The 27831-nt window shown below is 36.3% G+C and overlaps 3 protein-coding genes and 1 pseudogene across 10 annotated transcripts; 2 read left to right on the top strand and 2 right to left on the bottom strand.

Annotated features, from left to right (window-relative positions):
• Nucleotides 1-497: 497 nt before the first annotated feature.
• LOC100787027 (probable inactive purple acid phosphatase 27) lies at nucleotides 498-9335 on the top strand (annotated as a pseudogene). The gene is made up of 14 exons (XR_005891190.1): nucleotides 498-1166; nucleotides 1252-1359; nucleotides 1635-1731; nucleotides 1811-1939; nucleotides 2222-2305; nucleotides 2524-2616; nucleotides 2756-2832; nucleotides 7169-7217; nucleotides 7498-7579; nucleotides 7668-7801; nucleotides 7834-8033; nucleotides 8130-8255; nucleotides 8549-8858; nucleotides 8950-9335. The product of XR_005891190.1 is annotated as a probable inactive purple acid phosphatase 27 (transcript).
• LOC100786485 (snurportin-1) lies at nucleotides 9222-15941 on the bottom strand. Its single transcript, XM_014774824.3, has 9 exons — nucleotides 15719-15941; nucleotides 15581-15680; nucleotides 15307-15478; nucleotides 14960-15210; nucleotides 14560-14674; nucleotides 12973-13065; nucleotides 12575-12718; nucleotides 10922-11264; nucleotides 9222-9500 (listed from the first exon to the last, which is right to left on the bottom strand). Exons 1-8 carry the CDS (start codon nucleotides 15939-15941, stop codon nucleotides 11148-11150), a joined length of 1215 nt encoding a protein of 404 aa, XP_014630310.1. The 3' UTR covers nucleotides 9222-9500; nucleotides 10922-11147.
• A 261-nt stretch (nucleotides 15942-16202) lies between these two features.
• LOC100781168 (uncharacterized) lies at nucleotides 16203-18832 on the top strand. Of its 7 annotated transcripts, none has more exons than XR_414064.4 (6): nucleotides 16203-16384; nucleotides 16509-16679; nucleotides 16774-16863; nucleotides 17019-17138; nucleotides 17236-17350; nucleotides 18366-18520. XR_414064.4 is itself a non-coding variant. In XM_041015001.1 (6 exons), the coding sequence occupies exons 1-5, from the start codon at nucleotides 16211-16213 to the stop codon at nucleotides 17257-17259; spliced, it is 579 nt and encodes a 192-aa protein (XP_040870935.1). In that variant the 5' UTR covers nucleotides 16203-16210; the 3' UTR covers nucleotides 17260-17306; nucleotides 18363-18520. The 7 variants fall into 7 exon arrangements, 5 of the variants coding, with proteins under 5 accessions (XP_040870935.1, XP_014630309.1, XP_006578706.1 ...); XR_414063.4 differs by having other exon boundaries at nucleotides 18363-18520; XM_041015001.1 differs by having other exon boundaries at nucleotides 17236-17306; nucleotides 18363-18520.
• A 192-nt stretch (nucleotides 18833-19024) lies between these two features.
• On the bottom strand, nucleotides 19025-22457 carry LOC100780629 (SNF1-related protein kinase regulatory subunit gamma-1). The gene is made up of 6 exons (XM_003523095.5): nucleotides 22049-22457; nucleotides 21310-21482; nucleotides 20740-20898; nucleotides 20338-20613; nucleotides 19639-19802; nucleotides 19025-19526 (listed from the first exon to the last, which is right to left on the bottom strand). Exons 1-6 carry the CDS (start codon nucleotides 22212-22214, stop codon nucleotides 19229-19231), a joined length of 1236 nt encoding a protein of 411 aa, XP_003523143.1. The 5' UTR covers nucleotides 22215-22457; the 3' UTR covers nucleotides 19025-19228.
• Nucleotides 22458-27831: the final 5374 nt, after the last annotated feature.

Below are 27831 nucleotides of genomic sequence, written 5' to 3'. Positions count from 1 at the left end.
ATCTACTATTTTTCTCTCCTCACAATCAAACAAAGCATAAAAGAAAAGCACATCAGCTAGCATTTTTAGTTATATAAATTTAACTAAAATACCTCGTAAAAAGTGGACACTCGTCCCAACAATCAAATTTTTCATGGTGTTAAGTACAATTTTTGTCAAGTCAATAAACTAAAGGAAATCTTTTTTTAACATAACAGTTCATCAACATGTCTATACACCGGCGGCGTTGGCTGGGTACAGGAACCATACATATGCACAACCCCAATAAAGTTAATTAAATGGAATTTTCACTACTAAAAAACTTATTTTTTACAACACACATTCTAAGACGGTTATAAAGAAATCGTTTTAGAATGTGACGCGGTAACATTTTTATAATTAAGAATACTGTATTTTATTTTTACGACGCGCATTCTAAGACAATTATGAAAAATCGTCCTAGAATATAACACAATGACATTGCTGTAATTATTTAAAACTTAAATTACAACGGGTTTTAACAAAGACCGCCTTCATATTCGTTCCTTAAGTTACTAACCCTAGCTATAGCTTCGTATGACGCCGTAATACCCCAGTCCTCGCCTCCAAACCCTTCCTCCACTCCTTCTTCCTCCCTCTCCTCCCTAAGCTCCCTTCCTCCACCGCTGTCGTCGCTCCCTCCACCGTCGACGACCAATTCGAGTTCATCTACCTCTCCTGGCTGAGTTTGGGATCAGCCTGGAGGCAGGCGGGGCCACCAACGTTGGGGAGGAAGAAGTAGAGAGGGTCAATGAAGAGGGTGAGGAGGCTCGTAACAAGGAACACCTGGTTCCAATAGGCCACGATGTCGCTATCGGGGTTCAGGATCTGGTAATGCCATAGGATCTGGAACGAGTGCTCCTCCTCTCTCGCTGTCACTGCCTTCGATCAAGACCGAAGTCGTCGGAACTGGCGGAACTTCAACGCCGATGTCGATAATATTCTATTTATCTTCCATGGCAGATTCCAAGGGGACAGATTCCGTGATTGAGAGAGGACGAGAACGAGAACAATGGCAACGGGGTTTGGATGGCTAGCTTTAGCGAGGTTTGGATGGCTGGCTTTAGCAAAATGTTCAATGTCCAGAAGCAAATTATCCAACATTTTTTTATGCAATGCCAATGTCGCGTACAAAAGTGTTCTTTGAGGTTTGCTCCATGTTCTTAAGTTTAGTGTTTTTTACATTACGTGTTACAGTTCTGTTAACACTTTATGTAAAAATGCCAATTGCAGGAAACCTGTTTAGCATCAAAAGATGCTATGCCTTTTGATTTACTAAAGAAGAAGATGTTTTCGAGATTAAATACAATGGGGATTAGAATTAAGAAAACTTACGAAGAGGTAAGATATTGGAAATGTTAGGCTTGATTGTGTGGATTTTACAAATATATATAAAAGGAGAACACTTTTGGAGTTGAAATCCTGTTCTTTCCCTTCTTAATTGTGTTATCCTCTTAGGCTCAGTTTTCAGCTATCCTTTTAGCCTGACATTATAATATTTAAACAATAATATGATATGTACAAGATCTTCTAGTGCATCTAAAGCGTCTTTTGTGCCCGAATCTGAATTTTGAGTGCCTAACAAAAATTACCTTTCATCAATAAATTTTATGTAGGAATGGTCTTATATCCCAGTTGGTGGATCCCTACCGAACACAGAGCAAAAGAACCTTGCATTTGGTGCAACTGCCAGCATGGTGCATCCAGCCACAGGCATGACTTTATCACATTTTCATTTCATGGATATGCTTCATTTAATTTATTGCCATTCAATATCAGTTTTTATCCACAGGGTACTCCGTTGTGAGATCTTTGTCAGAAGCTCCAAAATATGTTTCAGTAATTGCTTCTATTTTGAAAGATAATCATGCCAAGGACATCATTACTCAAAAAAGAAGAAAGGAGAATCTATCTATGCAAGGTAATCAAGTATAGTCATTATCAAAGCCTTAGATGTAAAAGTTACTCCGTTTCTCTAAAATTGCATAAACTATGCTTATTTTTTCTTTCCTCAAACAATTATTGTCTAGCACAAAATTGTAGATTATTTTTATTTTTATGATATAGATTGTATGTATATTATCAAAAAAATTGACTTATAGATATAAATCAACAATTTAGCAACGGGGAATTTCTCTGTTAATTATTAGAATCTTTGTATTAGTACAAGTATGCCAACCATTCTAATTCAAAATATATGAAGACTAGGAAAGCTATTTTGAAGTTCCAGTTGATCAATCAACGTGCAGATTTTTCCTTTGGACTATTTTCAGGAGGATTATCTAATGTAAGTTGTATTTTCTAACCCCATGTTGGATATCTCCAACTTTTTTATTTTTATTTTATCTAAACTACTAATGTATGCCAATGTTGCGTTCTTCTGCTTTAATATTTCATGAAAAATAGCGTCATAAACTAATGCTCTTAGTATGAAAATGGTTGTTTTCATTCAGAACAAATTATTCAATGATAAGCTGGTAGTATTTATCTGATTGAGCATTGCAGCCAAGACTTGTGGCAGTTTCCAATTCCATATCATTTGCAAATCCTAAAGCACCTGTGTATCCGCGCCTTGCTCTAGGAAGGTCTTGGGATGAAGTAAGTTTATCAATATTTGCTAGAGACCTTTGGTTTTATGCTTTCTCCAATTAATGGTATTCACCACAAGTCTATATTATCTTGATACTTAGACCACTTTTAAGAAGAACAATTTTAAGAGAATTTTTATCTAATACAGATGACAGTTACATGGACAAGTGGATATGACATAGATGAAGGCCTTTTGTTGAATGGGGTCCCAAAGGAAAAAAGCAAGCACACACTACTAGAAAAAGTTGTTTTTACGATGCTGATTCTAAATTGGTTGATAGAAAACCGTCTTAGAAAGAAATGCGATGACATTTTTGTAAATAAATACAATTATTCTAAGACGATTTTGCAAAAACCGCCTTAGAAACTATCATTCTAAAACAGTTTTGAAAAAAACGTCTTAAAACAAGTGTCTTTTTCTTTTATAAATAAATAGAATAGAATTAGGGTTTCAAAGTGTTGGAGTGAGAAGAGGGCATCGCGCAACTTCAAGTCACTAGCCATGGGTCGTATGTGCAGTTGCAAGTGATTCAAAACCAGCACGCTACATTAGAACCCTCCACTGCTCCTTGTCCTCTATACTCTCCCTCACCGGCCCCGGCCCAATAACTGTGACAATTCCAGAGGCACGAGTGGCGAATGCTTACAAGAGCGCAGCCCACTGGATCCCATGGACGATGCCGAAGTTGAGGATGTGGATGTTGGAGGCGTTTTCGGTGGCTTTGAGGATGGCTTGGTTGGTGGCTAGGTGGGAGAACTTGGAGTAAGGGCGAGTGTCATTCAGGGCCTTGTAAGAAAGTGTAAACTCCTCCCAACTATTGGGCTCCATCTTTTCTTTGTCTCCCCACATCTTGCAGCTCAGGGCCTGCTAGTAGTAAAAGCCCACTTACTTGGTGGGGTTTCCATGTTGGGAGATAGATTTCCACAAATGGCTTAGGGATTCCGCAGCTTGATCCGGTTCAGTTTCGAAGAGGGAGGGACACTCCGACAGGGCTTTTAAGAGAGGCTGCTGTGCGGAGTCCGAATCGGGGGATTTGGGCTGAGGTGGAGCTAGGGTTGGTTAGAGAGGGAGCGCAGAAGAGGCGGCGACAGAGGAGGAGAAGGGAAGGAAGATGAGGCGGTTGAGATCGAATAAGGGGAAGGGGAAATCTTTTGTGCAGGAGGAGGGGGTGATGATGAGGGAGTCCATCCAGTCGTCAGAGTCGCAGTCGGAAAAGCGGAAGGGTTTCAAAGTGATTTTGGAAGGAATTTTCGATACTAGGCTTACAATAGGAATCTCAAATTCATGGAGCTAGACCACGGATGAAGGAATGTCTTGATTAACTTGAATTTGGAAGCTTATAAATGTCTTGATTAATTTTTGTTACTCTGGGAAAGCATGGTTTTTCATGATTTTTTATTTTTTGCCTAGTTGGAACTATTACTGCTCACTACCTTGACTCAAAGCAATATTATAAATATTTAACTTACTATGGCAGGCACTGTTAATGATTGGCAAGTTTACATTTATTGTGTCACTACTCTAATGTTTGGGAACATGCATAGGCATAACTGTGATTAATTCCTTACTGTATTTGTTGTTCACTATTTGCAAAGTTGTTGCCTACAGAGACCCTCTTATTGTTGTCTTACCGTCATTCCAGAATAGCAAGTGAGCTAGCCCATCTTATTGTTGATGATTAGTTATGCAACATTAATTTGTTGGGGAGCTGAGATGCAAATTTAATTTATAGTCAAGCTATTCTTTCTATTCTTAGCAAAATAGCTTGTAGTTATACTAGCGAAAGTTTTTAGCGATATATTCAGAAATAATTATTTGTGCTTATATATTGGGCAAAGGGGTCATTTTTCTTGAAGATCACATTTGGTATACAGTTTTCTAATTGCATAAAGGCAAATTCAAAAGTACAAATTTGTGTTGTTAAAACAATGGCGATATTTGAATAAAAATTGAAACAATTTGCTGATTATTCTCACTTTACTTTTTGCTAGCATTTATGGAAAAGTTTGTCTCGTGTTTTTGCTTTAGGCTTCAATTTCTGTTGGTCAGTTTTGGTGTTGCTAGCATATATAATTCAATACTAATTGTTGTAGCTCCGAGTTTTAGGAGTTGTTTTGTTTTGTAAGAGATTTTTCACATTCATGATATTTTTGTTTATGCACAGGGTGACAGTCTAAAGAGGATGTTGCATGTGGCTGCATTTGTAGTTTCGGGGTATGCTAGTACCACTTCTAAGAGTCATTTTTGTTTTAAAAAGTATAAATAAATAACATGGAGTACTTATTGTCATCGATTCATGAATTGTTATATATGATAATTTTTTAAAATTTTATAATTATTTTAAAAGTTACATAAATTTATTTTTATTGATTAACATTCTAAAAGCTTTTATATTGACACTGTACGTCTATATTAATATTATAATTAGAATTATAAATTATTTTAAATATGAAATACATTGTCAAAGTGCATTATTTGTTTAGGATGAGAAGTAGCCTTGAACTTAATAACATTATCTGTAATGAATATATAGATTTTTTATCCATTAAATATATTTGGATTTGAGTCTTATACAATAAAAAAAAAACTATTCGTACGTATATAACAATGATATTTGTAATTGGACAATTTCACAACATTTTCTTAATATCTTCCTTATTACTGTCCTCATAAAGTATGCAATCCTAAACCCTTGGCTTTCTTCCTTATTACTGTCCTCTAAATTGACAGAGGGGTTGATTGTTGACATTACTAAAACTACTACCAAAGACATTTTGCAGAATTTGGATGGGACGCAAGGGTAGCACTGAATATCTACGGTGCTTTCAATGGCAAGGAGTACATTAAAGCTCAAAAACTGAGGTAAGTTATGACCTGGTTTTGTTAATGAGTGATATGAAAAATTAGGATTAGAAATTCAGGTATCGAGAGTTTAAACTCAATAAACTGAAACCACAATAATAGAAAACAAAGGCAACATTTTGTCATCATCTTGACAACTATGCATTCCTCTCTTTGCTAAATATTTTGCTTTTGTAGTCTAATCTTCTTCTCTGGTCAGAAAAACAATATTAATTAGTCAGTATAACTAATTTGGTCACTGGCATCAGAATAGAGTCATAAAGGCTAAGTTTCAAGATTTAATATTATAGTATGAATTATTGAAACAATACTAGAAAGTAGAAACCCTACTGATTATTGAGTTCTGGCTAGTAAATCTTAATTCTTGTGCACTATTTTCCAAAATCCAAGAAATTTTTCTCAAACTCAATACAATCATATTTAGTTGAAAAAATATATATAACCCCATTTGCCACATATGAGGATTTTTGTAGGCTTTTAAGGTGATACATGGTTGTTTAATTATGGTCAAGAATCGCCAGTTGCAGTTTCACATGAAAATATTTGTTGAGGCAGATGTCATTGTGTCACCAACAACAGGGTTTGTCCTATTTTCTCATAAGTCATATTGTCTTTCTTTCTTTGGATTGGAAGCAATTTTTTCTTAGGTAATAACACATTGCCTAATATTTGTAACAGTGTGACTGCATACTCGATACAAGATGATGCATTGAAGACTGGTGAACTTGACTACGTAAATGGAGGTATAAATGAAATTCATATTTGTAGTGACATTTAAAGCTATTGGTGGCATAAATACCCAAAATGCTTATAATAAAGTGTACCATTTGCCACAATTTCAGCTACAGTTGTTCGGTATTCCATATCAGGAAACTTCCTAGGACTTCCTGTTGTGACTGTACCAGTATGATTATGTTTTCCTTTTACTTAGTTACTCCTTTAATGTTACTTACTTACACTTACACCCCAGTAGTTAGCTTGTGTTTGGTCTACCTATCAGATACTACACTATTTTTTGAGCTTAACAGAGTCAGTACATAAGTTTGTATGCTATCAACAAATTAGAAATCATTATTTTTATAATTTTTAAGGAAGTTATTATCAAGTCAACAAACTTATAATGCATTATAGTTTGTAATTAAATAACAATGCACTTTATTTTTACCTATATTCTTTTTTGGGGTAAATTACAATTTTAGTCGTTCTTTAATTCTTGATACACAAAGTCATTTATGAAGCAAAAAAAAAAGTCAGAGGAATTGAAAATGTTGTATGGTTTTTTTATTTTTTTTTAAAAAGGCATTTTGAGACGGTTTTTCAAAAAATTGTCTTAGAATCTTAAAATTATTTTAATTTTTTGTTTGAAAAAAACATTCTAAGACGATTATGTGAAAAATCATCTTAGATTGTAAACATTCTAAGACGATTTTCTGAAAAACCATCTTAGAATCTTAAATTAATTTTAATTTTTTTTCAAAAAATTATATTCTAAGACAGTTGTTAGAGAACCGTCTTAAAATGTGATCACATTCTAAGACGGTTATTTTCCTGAGAATCGTCTTAGAATATGTAGCTTTTTTAAGACGATTTTTTTAGAACCGTCGTAGAAAAATTTTCTACGACGTTGGTTACAAAGACGGTTCAAAATCGTCTTTAAAAGTGCCATAAAACCGATGTAGAATCATCTTTTTCAAGTAGTGACAATCTCCTGCTAGAACATTGACATTTAATCGTAACAGCATGTGTGGTATGAAATACTTCCTTGTGCTTAGGATTGAAGCATATTGTCTTGTTTATTAAAACGTTTTTTTATTGTAAACTCAACTGTGTCATGGAAAAATGTTTGATAAGGAAGCACACGTTTGTTCATAATTTCAAAAACTACAAACAGTTTTAGAAAACAGAAATCAAACACACCCTCCTCACTCACTTCAATAGAATTGCTAAAACCAATGCATCAGAGATTGATAGTAGGCTATTAATTTAGTGTAGTGTAATGAAGATATCTTGTTATTATACTTCTACAGGTGAACCTGCAAGAACTGTTGGCTAGCGTGACCCTAGTTTTATACACACAAGTTTCCTAAAAGAACTTTGGCCAAATTTGAGGTATTCATATAACCAACCCTTTATGTTTTATAACACTATGATTAGTTACTATATTTGTTTCTGAAGGGTTATGTTTTGCTCTTCTCAGGTACACTTACAAGTTAGAGCATATGCTGTCTAACGGTTAGCGTGTGGAGTAAGAAGTTCTCGTTTAAGACATCCCCATATCCTGGACAGAACTCTTTGCAACGTGTTATCATATTTGGTGACATGGGAAAGGTAGTATACACATTTGAATGTTCTTCAAGGCTGAGCGTGATGGTTCAAATTAATATGTTGATTATCAACCTGGTTCTCTCAACACCACAGACCAACTCATAAAGGATTTGGACTATTACGACATTGTTTTCCACATAGAAGATATGCCTTATGCAAATGGATACACCTCACAGGGAGACCAATTCACAGCTCAAGTGCAAGAAATTTCGTCAACAGTACCATACATAATCGCAAGGTTCTTTTGATTGCTATCATTTTATATCATTGACATCTAAATCAAAATGAGCACCTTCGAACAACACTGAAAATATTCGGTCCATTCACACTGCAGTGGAAATCATGAACGTGACTGGCCAAACACAGGATCACTTTTTGATACTCCAGATTCAGGTGGAGAATGTGGAGTTTTTGCAGAAACCATGTATTATTTTCCTGCTGAGAATAGAGCCAAATTCTGGTATGTTACATCAATCTAAATGCAAACTATGATATGTCTGACATTAGTAAATCAGATTTTCTTCTCTAATTTAAACTTGTCATTCCGCTTTGTCCAAGATTGTGAATTTTACCTTCACTAATTGTTACCAATTATAACTTCATCTTATCTACAAAAGACACCTCTTCATCCATATACTTCATAATGCAATTTTTAGCTTTGGCAACTACAAAAATAAAACATTCTTTTCTACTTTTGGATGGTATCAATTAGTACATAAACTACAATAAACAATGAACATTGCAAATATGCAGGTATAAGGCAGATTATGGCCTGTTTCGTTTCTGTGTAGCAGATAGTGAGCACGACTGGAGAGAAGGATCAGAACAATACAAATTCATTGAGCATTGTCTTGCAACTATAGATAGAAAGCATCAACCATGGCTAATCTTTTCGGCTCATCGTCCCCTTGACTACTCATCTAATGATTGGTATGGCAAGGAAGGCTCATTTGAAGAGCCAATGGGAAGGGAAAGTTTGCAGAAGCTTTGGCAAAAGTACAAAGTAGAAATTCCATTTTATGGTCACGTCCATAACTATGAAAGAATGTGCCCCATTTATCAGGTATGCATATATGATGGCTAGCTAGATATAATGTTTCTCATTTCAATTCAGCAACATTATTTTTCTAATTATCCAAATGTACATGATGCAGAATCAATGTGTGAATCAAGAAAAGCATCAATTACTCTGGCACTGTGAACGGAACAATTCATGTGGTTGTTGGTGGTGGGGGAAGTCACTTGTCAGACTTCACACCAACACCCCCTATTTGGAGTCTTTACAGGGATCTCTCGACTATGGGTTTGGCAAATTGACTGGCATTCAATCATTCATATCTCTTGTTTGAGTACAAGAGAAGTAGTGATGGAAAGGTCTATGATTCCTTTACCATTTCAAGAGACTACAGAGATGTTTTGGCCTGTGTGCACGATGGTTGTGAGAAAACCACTCTAGCAACCTGAGTTATGTCTCTGTGTAGACCCGATATGAACTTGAAGTGAAATAAAATGTCCAAATAAATAAACGTTAGTTTGTTTACTTTCCAGGCAAGATTTAGGAACCACGGATATAGATACATATCAAAGATGACATGATTCTGATTATGTGAACAATGTGAATTCTAAAAACTATGTCACTGCATGGCTAAGCATTGTTGTTAAATGGCGGTGCCACGGTGGAATGGCCTAGCGGATCTTTTGCCAACTGCAATAGGAAATTTGTAAAGGAAGGCTTACTTTAGCACCGTTGGTAGCACTGGCTAAAAATATAAAATATAATATTAACATGAAATCACATTAATTGGAATAAACACATCAATGTTTCATAATTCAACTCTAATTATAGTGAAAAATAATGAAATATTATTATTTATCTAACCATTGTAGTATAAAAAAAAAAACTTCGTACTCCATTGCCCAGATGCTCTTCGCTATGCAAAGGTATGGGGGAGGGATGTTGTACGCAGCCTTACCCTTGCATATGCAAAGAGGCTGTTTCCGAATTCGAACCCATGACCAACAAGTCACCAAAGCACAACTTTACCGCTGCACCAGGGTTCGCCCTCCATTGTAGTATATTAGTAAAAAAAAAAAAAAAACAACTGAAAAACACGAGTTAGAAGTATTCCATAGAATTAGACAAGTATCCGATATGTCTCAATCAAGACGGATTCTAGCATGTGTCAATCAAATAGATCCTGCACCGTGCAAAGGAGTTGGGTGTGGCCACAGATCTGTTGGGTGCGACAACCATGGCTACAGATCCCCATCTCTGAGTTGATTTTTTTTATTTTTTTTTGTGGCAACGTTGTTAGATCCTCTTGAACCATGTTTTTTTTTTCCTCTCTTTTTTGTTGCTTTTGTTTTGTTTTACAGTACAGCACCGTGGAGGCTGACAGCTTGGGGTGCTTGACCGTCGTCACAAACATGCGTTCTTAGACTGATACATAGATTTCATTTTTTAGATTTATTAATAAAAACATGTTATTTGGTGATTTGGTCTTGGCATTATCTTTGAAACCTACGTCGGGACGGCAGGGTTTGCTGTAACTAGCATCCCAATCATTCCACATCACAGTGGATCGAAATTCTTGATCAATGGAGGAATAATATCATCATTTTTGTTCAATAAGATACCAAAGTGGCAATCTTCGACTACCACAATGAATTGAAGCATGGAGTGCAACTTTTTACACGGAGAGGATTCATGCCAATGGAGTACGGCTAATATTATTTTATAAAAAGTGATTCTCTACGGTTGAGACCAGGGAAAGAAGGCAATCCATTGAATAAAAGATATATCCAAAGGCTGAGAAAAGTTTCCTACGGTGCAGAAACTATGCCATTCTCCCATGCTAGAAGGCGTCCTCAATCAAATCAAACGAGATACATACCAAATACCATATGACAATCCATTTCAAGTATCAGTGCTTTGAAGGGTAAGATAGAGGAAGTCTGGCAGATAACTTCATATATGCAGTGATTTCAACTTTAAAATTATAATAGACTGTACAATTAATATGCTACACCATACACTACATGGCTCGAAATAATAAAACTCAATCGAATACAATGATTAGACTACCAGCATTAAATGAACTAGAAAGATAACATGCATATGTGCACCTGCTCCCATCTGGGTTGAAGAAATTTCGTTTACAGTCACAATAGGTATGACTATTTCAAGCCTCTGCCTCAGCATGTGTGGTAGCTATTAATCTTCTGAATCCCCAATATAAATTATGGAAGCCTTCACAGAAATAAGCATCCTAGTGAACCAAAAATTTAAGGTGAAAAACCTTAACATTGCGCTCAGGATAAAAAACTGATGCAACCCATAATGAATTCCTTGTCAACCATCCATCTCAATATCACAAGCTTTGCTTTCTTGATCAACTGGTAAACTGACAGATTCCAGCAGACCATCAATTCTGAGGGGAGAGTGTCGAACACTGTGTTGGAACATAACCTGAAATTGTAAAATCGCAGCATTGTTGTAAATAAAACCTCCAAACACAATGAATGATGAACACACTGATTGGGAATCTATATGGATCGTGAAAGTCTTCTTCAGACAACTAGTAAGTCAGATTAACAAGCAAAATAAGCAAACTAATTTGATAAAATTCTCATACTCTCTCTTGCCTTTCCAATCTGGGCACTTACAGGGTCAGCCCTACCACATGAATATTAGAAAAAAGAACAAGCAACAACAAAAATCAATTCTTCTCAGGAAACTGTCATCTTCTTTTGCAGAGAATTGAGAAAGCCTACCAAAACTTCTAGCTAAATTACCATTGTGTAGTACACAACAGTTTCCATAATCCATAAGATAAATTAAAGGCATCATGTTTAGGGTATACGGTCAGAAAGAAATGCTAGAACTTTCACTGGTCGAGCAATGCTTTTGGAGTTCATTTGGGATAGCATTTTTTCACTTAGCTTTCTTGCGATATTCTGCTGAAGGTATTTTAAGGAGGCCTACCTTTGGTTGATCTGCAGAGAGATTGGCATGCAGTATTACATGTTTCATGCTCGTAGTTTATTTTTCTCCTTTTTGTCTTGGTTTAGTTTTTGAAGATACCCTATCCTCTGGCATTTGTATCTCATTTCTTAATAAATTTTGTGTATTAAAAAGAAAATAAAAGGAATCATCACAAGTCATGTCAAAAGGTTGAAGAAATTACTTCCTTTTGAAAGATCATAGCAATAACAGAAAAATCAAAAGGCACTTGTGAAATATAATATACCAAATATAAACTAAACCCACTGACTAATTCTCCATTCCATAAAGCATTTAAATTAAAACACATGCTAGTTATTTTTTATAAGGGAAATCCCCAAAAATACTATAATTATTAGAGTGAAGGTAGTAAGTAGAATCTACCCTAAAATCAAATGGTACGTCTAATCCTAATACAATTATATCAGACCAAACTACCAATTTGGTCAACCAAAGTCCAAAGATTAAAAGTGAATCAGAATAGTTCTTCTGTCAAGCAAACTACCATGCATCACAATAAAGATACATTTGATGTGATTTTAATCTTTTGAAGAGATATTCAATGTCAAAATCTTTCAATTGATATTTAAGTAAATCTTTGCCTTCTTTGGACAACACAATTGGTAGTTCAGTAAATTATATTCCCTTCAAATTGTTTCCATTAACATTGTTACATTTTCCACATGCATACAATCCATCCAGAGTAAAATTTTAATCTTTAAATGAAAGGAGAAGTCGCAAAAACTTAGAGCTTTGCTGAAATATTCCCTTAGCACCTTAGAAAAACTATCAGCAGAGGCACGAGCTCGATTGGCCTTGCCAAGATAATGTAGATCAGCTTTGTCAAGCTTCCCATCCATCAAAACTAATCCTCCCTCTCCAATTGAAAACCGTAGAAGACATCCTGAATGCAAACCTGACTGCAAAAATTAAAGAAAGTTACATAATTGCTAAATTTCATGACAGGAACTCTATCATACTAACACATCCAGAATTAATATTTCTCAACCAACCATTTTTATCAGTTCAGTGCTGTAAAAAACATCAATTTCCTAGAAACAATGTGAGATTATATAGTAGCAGAAACTTCCAATTAAATGAGCCTCACAAGTCAATACTAGATTAAGCATAGGATGCCAATTTACAATTATATATAGACCTCTTTCAAACAAACCTGTTGTATAAAGCTTCCATCTAAACAGCCAAATACCATAGGAGGATCATCCGAGGTAGTCAGTTTTCCATCGTCTTGAAGCTCCAAAACCACCTGTTTGGAAAGCCAGGGAAAATCATTAAGCAATATCACATATTAAGCCAGGGAAATTCATTAATCCAACCGGTAAATTTAAAATTCTCAAAGTAGATCAAGTCTACAAGTATGATTAAGCCCCAGACAGAGACTCAGTCCCATAGCTAACCCAAAGGACTAAAGTTTGTGGAAATATCTCAAGATTTCATCGGAGAGTCAAAGGCCTTAATTACGATGGTTAGCAAAAAAAATCTATAAACTATCGTACAATTTAAAAAGTAAATAATATTTTATCTCACCACTTTAGTTTAACGAATAATGTTATTCAAAATATAAGTAAATTTCTATTGTTAACAATATTGTTAATGGCGGATATATATATATATATATATATATATATATATATATATATATATGTATGTATGTATATATATATAACAATAGATAAAAAAAATATAAAAAAAAAGGGCTGAACAGAAACAAAAAAAAAACAGAATAAAAAAAAACAGAACTAGGGTGTTGCCGTCGTCGTTTGTAGCCGACGCCGTCTGTAGTAGCCATCGCTGTCGCCGTCCGTTGCTCGTGTGCGTGGTGCATGGTGCTCGCGTGGTGCTGTCGTCGACTTCAGATGAGACCGTGAGAGAACTCGCACTGGTGCGTGGTGCTCGCGTGGTGCCGTTGTTGACTTCAGGTGAGACCGTGAGAGAACTCGCGCTGGTGTGTGGTGCTGTCGTCGACTTCGGGTGAGACCGTGAGAGAACTCACCTTAGTGTGTGGTGCCGTCGTCAACTTCGGGAGTTCGCGTGGTGCTCGCACTGATGTGTGCTGCTCATCCCATTTTGATTCCAAAACCGAGTTTAGGGTTGGGTCAAGTCAGCCCAAGATGGCCCAATCTATCATTTTGGGAAAATTTTAAAAAAAAAAAACGTTTCTTCCGTCATTTTGCCACCACTGTTAAACCTATGGCGGCCGCCATGGTGCTGCCATTTGAAACCCGCAACGCCACCGCTATTTGGTTGCATTTTTTCAAAAATCCGCCATGCCATACCGCCATAACCGCCATTTGACAACACTGATTAAACTACATATTTAACAACATTGAAAATATCTAAAATTTCATATACATAATCATCAAAATTGATGCAATGAACATTGAAGCAAGAAAAAATTATACATGAAGTTCCTAACAAGGGGAACCAGTAATCCATACATACACTTCTCAATCCTAAGGGCTAGAAATCCTCAAAAGCAAACAACGGAAATATAGGCAGTAAAGAAAAGGCATGGAAAGCAAAGCAATTTTCTTAGACAGTAGATGGATGCAATGAACATGAAGCAAGAAAAAATTATACATGAAGTTCCTAACAAGGGGAACCAGTAATCCATACATACACTTCTCAATCCCAAGGGCTAGAAATCCTCAAAAGCAAAAAACGGAAATATAGGCAGTAAAGAAAAGGCATGGAAAGCAAAGCAATGAACAATAAGACATAAAGGAAGCAAGGGAAAAACCTGCTGTTGGTTTGGAACCTGTCCTTTACTGTCTGTGTCCAAAACATATTGACTACAGTTCTCATCCTTCCAAACTAATGCTAACGGCGTAATTCCTGCCTGATAGTGAGCATGCCTAAAGAAGACATCAACTCAAAATAAAAACCCAGACAAATGAAAACAGCAAGCAGATTTATCAACTGAAACCTCACCAGACACAACAAGTAATACGGGCAACAAGAACCATGGCATAAGTTGAAAACACTACAGTTCTAAACAATTATGCAAAATAATCATGTTCGCACTAGAAGAACACACTCGCCAGAGACCCCAAAAGTTCGGTATGAACTCAACAGCAGCATGAAAACATCCATTAGGCTAGCACTTTTTGCTTTATATGAAAGAAAGAGTAACTAATTACTTGTTATAAAAAAGAAGACCGTCTTTGACATAAGGCACTGGTGCTGAATAAGCAGCATAGAGACCATTCGAATCACAATTAAACACCGGAACCAAACTAAACCTGTACTTGTGATAATGCGAGGGAGGTTCAAAGGCATCAGTTTCTGCAAGCTTCGAGGTCAACCAGAAGAACCTAAACTCCGCGGTGCAATCAGACAGAGGGTAACCCCGCCAACAAACCATGTCAATAACGTAATAAGTTTGATCCGCCTGTGCCACCCCAAAAATCACATACAAAGAAAAAAAAAACAGAAAACAAAAACACGACATTCATTCGAATAACCTAGAAAAGTAGCAAATTCAGACCTCGTGAAAGATGCAGTCCAATATAGAGTAGGAGGGGTCCTTCTTCCTTGCCCCGCTCGGCAAGCCGGAGGGAAACCGATGCAGAACGGCACCGTTCCGCAGACGGCTTATCGTCGCTCCGTTGCACGAAACGACGAAACACCGTTTCCCGGAAGGGCGAGCGAAGACGAACCTGAAAACGATAGAAAACGGAGTTTGTTTAAGTTAATGTGGAAGCTGTAGCGAAGCAGAGAGAGAGGTTCGAGGAAATTGAGGTTAGGAAGGAAAAAAGGACCAGTCTTGAGCGAGGTTGTTGGGAATATCGATCATCCACTCGGGGAGCATGAGCTGCTTCGCGAACCACTTGCGAGCTTCCACGGCTTTCAGCTTCGACGCTCCGATGAGTCGAGGCTCTCGTAGCCGGAATCCGAACCGGCTTCGAATTCCGCGAGTTCGAATTCGGGTTCGGGTTTTGGTTCGGATTCTGGTTCGGAGGATTGGGGTGGGAGAGAGAGTGCGGCTGAGGCCAAGAAGCGCGCGTGGCGCTGGGCGTCTTGGCGATTCTGTGCCTGGCGGAGCAGAGACTGTTCCCTGCGCCGCTCTTGATCGGAGATCGCCGGTCGCTTGAACGGACGGTGGAGATCGTGCGGTGCCATGGCACAGTTCAGCGCGTCGTTTTTTGGTTAGCAGAAATTCAATACAAAAATTTACAGTAACTCATCCATGAATTCAGCGCGTGGTTTGATTTTGAATGTTAAAGAAGAGAGATATAAAGAGGATAAAGAAATCGAAGACCGACTCAATAATGGGCCGGACACCTTGTTTGCTTATGGGCCTTGAGTTTTAACCAGGGACCAAATCGCAATATTCACTAATTTTTGTGTATCATACTCCGACACGGTGGTGGTGGTGGTGGTGGTGTTTGATGGAGCAAACGATATGGGGTCATTTGCCGGTGCTGGTAAGGGCAAATTCGAAAGAATCTATTGAATACATTCTTCAAGCACTTTGGAGAACAAGAAAAACTGGTCTTGGCACTACCGAACGATGCATCATCCAAGAAATGCTCCAGCTCCAAAATGAATCTGATCTTGACCCAGTAATGTTTCTCTCTTTTTAATAGGGAAACTTTTTTGCTTTATTCACGACCCAGTAGTAGAGTTTTCCTAAGAAGATTTATTGTGGAAAAGATTATCATTTTTAAGTTTTAACACTATCTGCAGCTTCTGGTTTGCCTCCGAATGTTAATCAGGAGGTGTGTTTATGAGAACACTAGCAAGGAGGATATTCCAAAGCTGTTCCCCAGTGAGGTTCTGCCTGAATTGCAAAAACTGTTGATGCTTTTGTTGCACAAGTTTCAGCAAGAGTGGCAAGAAGATGTGATGAAAGATCAGGTCAACTATTTTACTGCATATTTTGTGAATGTGATTGTGAACTCAATTGAGTTCTTTAATCTGAGATTGAACATTTGAACTGTATTATATGCAGACTATTGTGCCTCAATTAAAGACTATGACATGGAATATGGCAAATCTGGATAAAGAATCTGCAGACCCTGCAGCTGTTATCAATCTGAAGGTAAACACCAACTCTTGCACTTTAGTAGAGGAGGGACTGTCCATCAATGTGCATATTTAAGTGTTCCGAGTTCTGACTTTATTTTTATGTGTTCAATGTAAAATGATCAAATGCTCTTTTATGTAATTCTATAGTTTTAACTGCATACTTTTCAGCTACAGAATGATGCTCTATTTCACTCAGGAGAGCAAGATATGAAGTTCCAGTTGGCTACAGATTCTATAGATATGATGCTGAAAGCCATGCACTGTATTAGAGACCAGTTTTCTACTGTGGTAAACACTATATTGAAGTTTGTTCTTTTATCCAGATTGAATTTTTATACTTATATTGGCTTTGTGGTTTTCTAATGAGCTCGTTGTATGCTGTCAGGATGAGGCACTGAATGGGCATTAGGACCAGTAAACCAATGGAGTTTCTTACAAGATGTTTTACAAAGAATGATATGCTTGACTAAATTGCTGCCTTTTGCTTTTAGATTTACCCAGTATGCTTCTTACTGAACAAAGTTGGCTAAATTTAACAGACAGAAGTAACCTGTATTTGAGATTCTAACTTAATCTTGGTATATGATTTGTATCATGAGAGGATATTGATTTGGCTTGTTGGTTTGAATAGGACAGTTGAGCTAATTATGGTTTGATTAACTGGTCTAGTATCAACAAAGCCTTATCTTACTGGATGGAGAAGGCATGAAATTATATAATAGAACAGCAATTTTGAATTTAAAAGGGGAATTTTTATTGAATCCAACGGCACACTGTTTTAGATACAAATCTGGAGCTGAGGCTCCACCAGAGAGTTCTTCAATACTCTAAGAACTAACTTACATCTTATAAAATTACTACTATTTGCAGAATATAACTAGATAGGGACACAACTCTCCCCTCTCACAATAACTGCCTTTCACAGCAATTCCTTTCTACAATAACTTGTAGCATTTTATTCCTACAAAATTACCATTCTACATAGCAGTTCCTCAGACCTTATGGGTCTTTCTGGAGTAAGACTTTCAGATGGCTAGTTTACTAGGAGTCTATGACTTGTATCCAGTAATTGGTCCTCCTCTAAGCCAACAAAGTCTGAGTTTCTATCATTAATCTGGAGTTACAATTTCATATTTGAACTTTTCTTTCTATGGAGCATGGGAAGGAGGGACTTGGGAGACTGGTGGTTTTTATTTTTTGGGGGAGGGACCATGTTGTGTAATGTTAACTAAAAAAATAGAGGAGGAAATGAAATGGATGCTTGCTGTGTTGGGAATAGGACTGTTACCACTCTCTCTACCATATGGAAATCTCAACCACTGTGCAGCCATTTTTCCATTTTGGGTCCACAATTCCTTAATTTGTCACTCTTGTATGTTTTATAGCTCATAGCACAATGTAATGCCAGTGAAATATTGCAGTTGAAGTTTATTTCATGTCTGATGCATAAAGCTGATGGTGATTTCAGTTTGATCTGAATTTGGAAATTTGTTTTGATTTTCTCTGGTATAGCAGGAGAACATAGATGAAAGACCCAGGCAGGGGGAATCAAAAGTTGATCAATCTTTGGTGGGGAGATGTGTTATCATTCGGGCTAAAGCCTCAACTGACCAGATCATTTGGTATTCTTTATTTGTAAAAGAAAAACTTTAATAGTCTCGCTTTTAGGATCAGAAAATTCCAGCGAAACTAGTTAAACTTGTAGATTAATGGATTGAGCAGTTTCTTTTTCCAAATAAGAAACTCCTTTGGTCATGGATGTGACAACCTGATATGTAACTTCAGGCGAGTTGGGTTTTCACTTGTTCTTCCTTTGTTTTCTCAACTGAACTGGTGCAAACACAAGCACGATGCCTGCACATCCATTGTGGATTACTTTGCAAGTGCAAAACATAATGTGCATTGGATTACTGGTTTAGAACTTGGAGCATAAGTTGCAAATGTTCAAAACAAATTGTTGAGTATAAATTTCCTTCTTGTAACACGTTGGCATCATTGTTACCTTTAATTTATGTTGTTCCAAACGAACACTCAAGAAGAATTGACTGAATTGTGATACCAAATGTTGGTATTCTGGGGCACCAAATTGTGGTTCGTTAAGTTCCCTGGTTCTTAATTGCAGAGTAGCATCTCAACACTAGTGAGATTAAGGACCAACTTGTTCAAAAGAAAAATGCAACCAAAACTCCCGATTATTATGTAAAAATTTACACAAAATTTCACATTTCACAGTTTCACCTACATTAATACGAGAGCTAGTAATTTGCAAAGTACTAAGTGCTTGTTACAAAGGCCCTAAGATCTTGTTGTCAGCTCTTATGAGAAACACACATCAATTTGTTACTGATGGAATAGAAGTTATTCTTCCTGGATGCATGTCAAACCCTGCTGTTTGGAGGCATCGGGAGAACCCCATCAAAGAAATCGCCAAAATAGCCACGGGGTTCATGTACTAGCCTTGATATGATATCTCTTAGTGTGATTAGTCCTTCTAGATTCCCTTCATTGTCAGCAACGTAGACCCTATGATTCTTCTCATGGTCAAGCAGTTGAATCAATTCTTTGATTGTGCAATTCTTATTGCATGTAATCAGGTCACCTGACATTGGAAAGGCCCCTTCATGCTTCTCTAAGTAGCTTCTAACGGCTGTCAGGAAGTCTTTTGCTGTAATAGATCTGTCATAGTGTGTGAATATATAGTTAGTATGTAACAGATAAAACAGAAAAAGAAAGATGGTAGTGCTGTATAAAGAAGTTCTTATTTATCAGTTGAAATGTGATGACAAACCTATAATCATGGTAGATTTCAGGAGCAGTTAGGAGGAATTGAACATCTTGCAGGCTTATGTTACCAATTGCCCTGCTGCCACCCCTTTCCATCACTGGCAACCCTCCAATCCTCTTTTTCCTCATCAGTTTAAATGCTTGAAGCACTGGTTCATCCTCATAAACCTGAAAACAAGGAAACCCATCTATTACTAAAGATTAATTAGCTACTTGAATGGGGAAAAGGAAATAACTAGCATTAGCCATATATTTTTAAGTGCAGTAGTTATAAGCTTAATAAAACATCTGGGAAACTTTTGCTTTAGAATTATGAGAATCCATTGTCATACTTGACATATTTCAATGCATTGAGAAGCTTGATGTATACCATATTATAACGAAGTAGATGGATGTCTGCACTTATGCCTATACAACAAATGGCACATGCAAGAAAGGAGGTGTCTTGTGAGGGTTTAAGGCATAATGGATTATAGTTGGTATGCTGCGGTAATTGGCATATTGTAAGAAACCTTAATGTTAGAATACTTGTAAAGTATTGAGGTTTTGTACATTATATCACAGATTTATGTCAATAACCTTTTGTGTTGTAGAAGATGCATTGCAATATGGAAGGGCTTCATCATTATTTAAGGTGAGGTATAAGCTGATGTACATTATTTCCCACCATGATGCAGAAATTCAACTTAAGATAGTTACTCACCTTGATAATATGATTTGGTGTCACCATGGGAAGACCAACTTCAGAAAGTTTCTTGGTTCCCCAACTCTCAAACCACTGAAGACCAGCACATTCTGCCAACATGTGAATTACAGAAGACTGTGTAATAATGTTGTCAATTCGACCAGCACCCAAGTCCACCACAGGAATACTCTTCATCTTGTACTTGGAAAGCAGCAAAAGCATGGTCAAAAATGAGTTTGATCTCTCCAAAGCGAGAAATGGGGCCCAACGGAATGACCCTGAAATGTCACGAACCTGTTTGCTAAAGCATTAGCTGCTGACAAATAAATAAGATCAGATCAAACTAAGTGAACAGCTGCAACAAGAACCAATTAAAACAAAATAACTTCTTAGTTTACACTGATATGGCCAACATACAACCTTGGTATTCTTATATAGCTGAGAAGAAGTCAGATCCTCGAAAAAATTGCCTGAAGTTGTCGCAGCAGATTCAAGGCCTAATGCTTCATAAGCTACTCCAGTAACTGCAGCCGTATTAGCAGCTCCACTGGATGGACTCCTAGGAGATGTGGGTTCAGACTGTCAACAGCATTGATTGTCATATTGAAAAAGTGTGAAAATAGCACCCATAAAAATAACTTCAACATCAACCATGTAACATCATTTTTCAATTAGTGAACATTTACCATGAAATTAACAATCAAATCAACCTTCTACCCGGAATCCAGAAACAAAATTCACATCACCCCACCAGGATATTGAATTAACGGTAAACATGACACTTGTACTAGATTCAATTAGACGGTCTTTTTAGCATGTTTTTACATTCTCTACCAAACTTCTCACTTCTGAACTTTTCTAAAATAACCCCACAAATATGCTATACATACATCATTTTTCATATAACGAATTTTTGCCTTTGTGGGAGAGGGGATAGGAGGAAGCTTGACACTAAAGCAGGTAACTAATTAATCAAATTCAGATCCCAACCTGATGCAGAATCCAAACAACAATTCCAGCAAACTCAACTATTCCTATATATCTGTCAATCCAACTAGCATCTTCGGGTGCATCTACATCCACCACAGGTGCACTGAGAATGCTGTGTTCTGCAAGTAGTTTTACTGCCTCGGCTAGGGTGGCATCTGATTTTATCTCAACTTCTGAATACCCAAAATTATAACAAAAAAAAGAAAAGTTACATTCTGAAGCTGAAACTGAAAAGAGACATAGAAGGGGCATATCATAACAGATACTAAGGTATATTATGAGAAGAAATAAGTGTCAACATCATCTCAGAAGCCCAAATTATATGGGTTTTTTTATACGTGAATGTTAGTTGTTAATTTGTTAGTGAGAGGATTCGAACCCACAACTTCTCCCTTTCCCTTCTCTCTTCAATCACCAAGTCAACCTTGTAACTCTTAATCCAAAATATTTGTGTGGTGTGTCAACAAATACCAGAGATTAATTTTCATGTGGGTATGAACAAAATCTTTTTTTGTTGTTTTGGTCATCCCTAACAATCAAGGTTTTAAACTGTGGTCACAGTTGCAGTCACGATCCTTGATGTTGTAAGAAATTGCAAATAAATACAATCGATGCGGTCACAATTGCACTCAAAAACCCGAAATTGCAATTGCGGACCATTTTTTAAAACCTTGCGCAGAATTGACATGTGATGCGAGTATGATACACAATGAAATGATGAATCATAAAACATAACTACCTTGATTTGAAGGAGGTGGAGGGAAGGCAGAGACAGGGATGCTTTCAAAGCAAGCATTGAGCTTCTCATCAGGACTTAGCTGTGGTTCTTGAATGTCCCATAAATCCTCCACTCGCAACCCCAGCTTCGCCTCTGGGCTCCTTGGACTCTCTTCCATAGTCACCATAATAACTCTCTCTCTAACGCCAATGCTGGCAAGTTATTTAGAATTCCTTTTCTCTTTACACATCCCCATAAATAACTGAAGAGAAGGACCCTCAATCTGCAAACACTCCACTAGCTACTTCCTACGACTAAGATCAACACCGTTTGATATGAAAAACTTGGAACATAATTCGTTGACTTTGGAGCATGAAGAAACGTGGACGATTATGATGAGAGTACATGTTGTGTGTGATGAACTGCTTCATGTCCACGTAATACTAATGTCTTGTCCTACGCTGTATTGCGGCATGCTTATCCAAAATCTGCATTATTTTTTGTCACACGACACATCCTGACACAATCTTTCATTACTATCAACAATAAAATGGCGTGCCGTGCTAACATGCGCCGATAGATACTTTTGCACATTAAAACAATTATGTTTTGTTTTGTTTTGTTTTATTTTAACTGGTTTTATATTATTGATAATATATTTCTATAGTATTTTTTAACTAGAAATATGAGGAACACAATATTTAACACATTATTTTAAGTTTTAAACATACATTCTCTCTTCAGCTAAAAATTATTGAAAATAATAAAATTTGATGTGTTTCATATCATGTTTAATGATTATGTCTTAATTTTATAATTTTTAATAAATTTTAACTAATTAAAGAATAATTATGTCTTAATTTTATAATTTTAATAAATTTTAACTAATTAGTGAAAGTGTGTTAAAGAAGTTATTTTTATCACTTCTCTTTTTTATAACATCTTCACTTTTTTATCATTTATTTTATTTTTAAAAAAAATTAATCTCTCTCAAAATAACGGTTATAATTTTAATGTACTCATAGAGTAATGATTAACTTGTCAAGCTGTCTGACTAAGTTGGTTAAATGTGTAAGTTATTATAAATTATAAACAAAGAGTTTATTTGGTTTTATTTACGAACTACTTTTCCTTTCTTTTTCATTTGCATTCTTTATTTTCTAAATCTAAACAAAGCATGAAGACATCGATGAGTCAGATATTCACTATTTATAAGCTGATTCGAGAAGAGGACAAACTGAACCGGGTACTTACTATTCATTAAGTTGATTCGAGAATATATTATTCTTGTCTTTTTTTTCCTCTTGACTTCTACAATTTGAATGATATTGTTATTGTTATCCAAAACCCAAAATATCTTAATTTAGCGTAAAGTAGAAGGATAAAATAAGACGAATTATTAGTTTAGTAACTTTAGTTTATAGAAAGGGAAGGGTTGTTTTTCTCATTTCTTTCGAAACTTTTACTTTTTAAATTATTTTATGATATGCTTAGTTAAAATTATTTTTCCGTTAATATTTGTGTTGTTGATCTAAATCCAAAAGAAAAAATTTCGTACAATAATTTATTTTATTTTTGCAAAATATGAATTAAATAAATCAAAAAGTGATTTACAGATTTTAAAAAAATTTGACCCCAAAAAAAATGTGTGTAAATTTTCATGGATAATCCTCTTTTTAATCAAAAAGTGCAGGGCAATATTCTCAAAGGAGATCCACTTCCTTTTATTCTACTTAGGATTCTTCTTTGTAAGTTTTGCTTGATTCAGGCTGCATCATGGTTATAAAACATTTTATCCGTCTAGACTATTTTAAATTTGGATAAAATATGTTTTTTATCCCTTTAAAATTTACAAAATTCAATGTTAATTCCTTTAAAAATTTTCCAGTTTTCAGTTCCTTTAATTTTGAAATACATCATTTTTAGTCTTTCAAACACAAACTAAACTATTTTTTGTCTTTCTATAAAGCGCTATTTAAAGCAACCAAAAGTGGTAAGTTTCAAAATTATAGAAGCCGAAAACAGAGAAAGTTTTAGAGAAGCTAAAATCCAACTTTGAAAAGAAAAGAAAAAAAATGCACCATACCTAGAAAAGAAAGTGTTGTATAAATAGCAACCCCGTAAGTACCTGGATATCCAGGATTAGCCTAACCTACTTAAAGGGTCCACTTCTTTAATACTTCCAGCAACCCCACCAATGGCTCTCCCTTAACTCTTGGGCAAGTAAATGATCAATTTCGTTCCTGCATTTTACACTAGTTGACAATTTTGTTCATGTGTTATGGAAATGATCAATTTAATACATAATTGTGTAAATGTACCGACAACATAGTCTTGTCGTCAAGTGATCTTCGTTTCCGTTTCCGTTAATGTTGAGTGCATACATGACACGTCCTAACTAACATGTCAAATTCATATGTTTAGGAGACATTTTATGTCAACACACAATGTTTTGGACTAAAATGTCAGTAAAAACTTCTCTCCCATTTGTTTCCCCTCTTCGTCTTCTCTCCGCCATCTGAGGCTATGAGCAAAATGTCAAGGCAACGCTCCAACAAATCATCTTGTTGTGAATCGCCGCCACCAACATCATTATTAGCACCGCAACGATAAACGTTGGCATAGAGAACCAAACAACGTGTTTCTTGTTTTACCCTTCCTTCTCCTTCTTCCACAATCATAAGCCACCACCTTGTGGCTCCCAAACTATAGCCCTGGGATCCTTGAGATTGGGGAAATTTAAACACACATGCTCCCTCCCCAAAGAGATTATACATGGCAAGATTGTAAGCATATGCAGCAACATTATTTGTGAAAAATGGATAATAAATATTATGAAATGCCTTGATGAATCAAATCCTTGATATCATCATTTAAGAAAATCAATTTGTCCCCTTAAAGTTTGAGGTATTCAATACCATTATCTAATTGAGAAAATTATTGTCTATAAAGTATTTGATGAAATGCCAAACAAAGATTTGAATCCTTAATAGGACTTTTTGGTTCCCGATTCTAAAATTACAAAGGATTGCAATTGTTCATATTCTTGGTGGTTGTAGGATAATAAACGTAACTCATAGAATGAAGGGAGATGAATGCACACTTTTTATTGAATAATAATTTATTTAAATAGATAGTTTTGTAACTGAAAGAAATCATAAAGACAATAACTGACTTCCTAAACAATAGTCACTAATAACAGCTACTAAGTAACAAAAAAATAAAATAAACAGTCCTTAAGACTCGGTCAAACAGCTAGCAGAAAACAAATTAATAGGCAACTGCTGATACACACGTTCAACACTCCTCCTTGTATCAGTGGTTGACAAGTTCAAGTTTCTATCTCAGTAACTTAAATCTGCTTCTTGGAAGTGCTTTGGTAAAGATATCTGACAGCTGGTCTTCAGTCTTGCAGTACTTCAAGCACACTGCACCATCCCTCTGTACATCTCTAAGAAAAAATAATTTGATGCTAAAATGCTTTGTTTTTCCATGAAAAACTGGATTTTTAGAGATGGCTATGGCTGCCTGGTTGTCCACCATTACTTCAGTAGTTGTATCTTGCTCCAAGTGCAAATCAATTAGCATTTTCCTTAGCCATAAGGCTTGATTAACAGCTGTTGTGGCTGTTATAAATTTTGCTTCAGCGGTTGACTGTGCAACAATTTCTTGTTTTTTGGAACACCAAGAGAACATCCCTAATCCAAAACTAAAACAGTAGTCTGAGGTGCTTTTCATGTCATCTAAAGACCCTACCCAATCACTATCAGAATAGCCTTGCAACTTGAAATCTTGTGATTGACTGAACTTCATTCCATAATTTAAAGTCTCCTTGACATACCTCAACACTCTTTTTGCTGCTTTAAAGTGAGATTCTTTAGCACAATTCATAAATCTTGAAAGTACACTTACAACATACAAGATATATGGTCTTGTTGCTGTGAGATTCATTAAGCAACCCATTAAGCTTCTGTAGAGTGATTCTTCCACTTGTTCTGAACCATCATCCTTGCATAACTTCTCCTTTTGACACATAGGAGTGTTCATGCCTTTACAGTTCTCCATGTTGAATTTCTTCAGAATCTCCTTTGCATACTTTCTTTGACAGATGAAGATATCACCTTCATTCTGCTTAACCTCCATACCAAGGAAATAGGACATTTCTCCTAGGTCTGTCGTCTCAAAGACTTGCATCATATCCTGAATAAGTTCTACATTGCTGCCAGTGACTAAGAGATCATCAACATACAAAGAGATCACAATGAAGTTAGCTTAATCACCTTTGATGTATAAAGTGGATTCACTAAGACTTTTAACAAAGCCTAGTTTTGATAAGTACTCATCAATCCTGTTGTACCAGGCTCCTGGGTCTGTGTCAAACCATATAAAGCCTTCTTTAATAGATAGACTTTGTCCTCATGTCCTATCACAAGTAAACCTTCAGGTTGCTCAACATAGACTTCTTTCTCCAGAAATCCATTTAAAAAAGCTGACTTGACATCAAGTTGGCAGATTTTCCATCCCTTCTATGCTACAATAGCTAGCAACATCCTAATGGTATCCTGCCTTGCAACCGAAGCAAAAGTATCAAAGAAATCTACTCCAAAAATTTGAGCATACCCCTTTACTACTAACCTTGCTTTATGTTTGTTGATTGAGCCATCTACATTCAGCTTTGTTCTAAACACCCATTTCACACCTATGACTTTTCTGTGTTCAGGCCTTTCAACGAGTTCCCAAGTCTGACTTTTATCAATCATGACAAGCTCCTCCTACATTGCAGCACTCCATTTTGGATCCTCCTTTGCATCCCAATATCCTGCAAGTTCTAGAACTGCTACATTGCATCTTTCATAAATATCTTAGAGCAATCTAGTGTCTCTCACGGGTGCATCATCAATTAACTCATCTTGATTTTGCAAAGAATCAGCTATCGACATCTTTTCAGTATCATTCTAGCTCCATTTCTCATTCTCCATAAAGTATACATCCCTGCTTATCAGAATTTTCCTTGTGTGAGGTTGGAAAACTCTATAAGCTGTAGATACTGAACTATATCCCACAAAGATACCAGGTTCAACTTTCTTGTCTAGCTTGTCTCTCTTAATTTGTGGCACATAAGTAAAACACAAGCATCCAAATACTTTAAAATTTTTCAAGGAAGGTTTATAATCATAACAAATCTCAAAAGGAGTCTTCCCATTTACTGCTTTGGTGGGAAGTCGATTTAACAAGAATACTGCAATGTTTGCAGCTTCTGCCCAATATTCCTTAAGTAACCTTTTCTCATGAAGCATACATCTCACCATTTCCATTATCATCCGATTCTTCTTTCACTAACCCCATTTTGTTGAGGGGTGTAAGGAGCTGTTAATTGATTCTCAATGCCTGCTTCCTCACAAAACATGGTGAATTGTGCTGAACTCAAAGCTTGAATCATGCAGCCACTTTGCTTTTCAATCCACTACTTAAATCTCCAAAATACACCTCTGACTTAGACTTGAGAAAGTAAATCCAGCACATTCTAGTGAAATCATCTATAAAGATGATGTAATATTTACTCTCTTTAAGCGAAGTAGTCCTTTGAGGTTTGGCCAAATCTGTGTGAATCAACTGCAGCTTCTCTGTTGCTCTCCAGGTTGATTGTTTGAAGGGTAATCTTGCTTGCTTGCCATATTGACATGCTTCATAGCTTGGTAATTTAGAATCTAAGTGAGGTAAGCCATGAACCAACTCCTTTCGTTGCATATTCAACACAGCTGCATGATGAAAATGGCCTAACCTTTTGTGCCAAGCTTCTGTAC

This window comes from Glycine max, chromosome 4, assembly GCF_000004515.6.
Source record: "Glycine max cultivar Williams 82 chromosome 4, Glycine_max_v4.0, whole genome shotgun sequence".
Lineage (NCBI taxonomy): Eukaryota > Viridiplantae > Streptophyta > Magnoliopsida > Fabales > Fabaceae > Glycine > Glycine max.
The sequence above is the reverse complement of the archived record's forward strand: the minus strand, read 5'-3'. Positions and strand labels throughout refer to the sequence as shown.

Coding starts and splice junctions, on each gene's coding strand:
- LOC100786485 (XM_014774824.3), bottom strand. CDS start 15,941: ATGGCACCGCACGATCTCCACCGTCCGTTCAAGCGACCGGCGATCTCC. Junction 15,479..15,580: donor AACAACCTCGCTCAAGACTG/GTCCTTTTTTCC, acceptor TATCGTTTTCAG/GTTCGTCTTCGCTCGCCCTT. Junction 15,211..15,306: donor TGGACTGCATCTTTCACGAG/GTCTGAATTTGC, acceptor GGGGTGGCACAG/GCGGATCAAACTTATTACGT.
- LOC100781168 (XM_014774822.3), top strand. CDS start 16,211: ATGGAGCAAACGATATGGGGTCATTTGCCGGTGCTGGTAAGGGCAAAT. Junction 16,385..16,508: donor ATGAATCTGATCTTGACCCA/GTAATGTTTCTC, acceptor CACTATCTGCAG/CTTCTGGTTTGCCTCCGAAT. Junction 16,864..17,018: donor CAGCTGTTATCAATCTGAAG/GTAAACACCAAC, acceptor CATACTTTTCAG/CTACAGAATGATGCTCTATT.
- LOC100780629 (XM_003523095.5), bottom strand. CDS start 22,214: ATGGTGACTATGGAAGAGAGTCCAAGGAGCCCAGAGGCGAAGCTGGGG. Junction 20,614..20,739: donor AGCTATATAAGAATACCAAG/GTTGTATGTTGG, acceptor TTTAGCAAACAG/GTTCGTGACATTTCAGGGTC. Junction 19,527..19,638: donor GAAATCTACCATGATTATAG/GTTTGTCATCAC, acceptor ACACTATGACAG/ATCTATTACAGCAAAAGACT.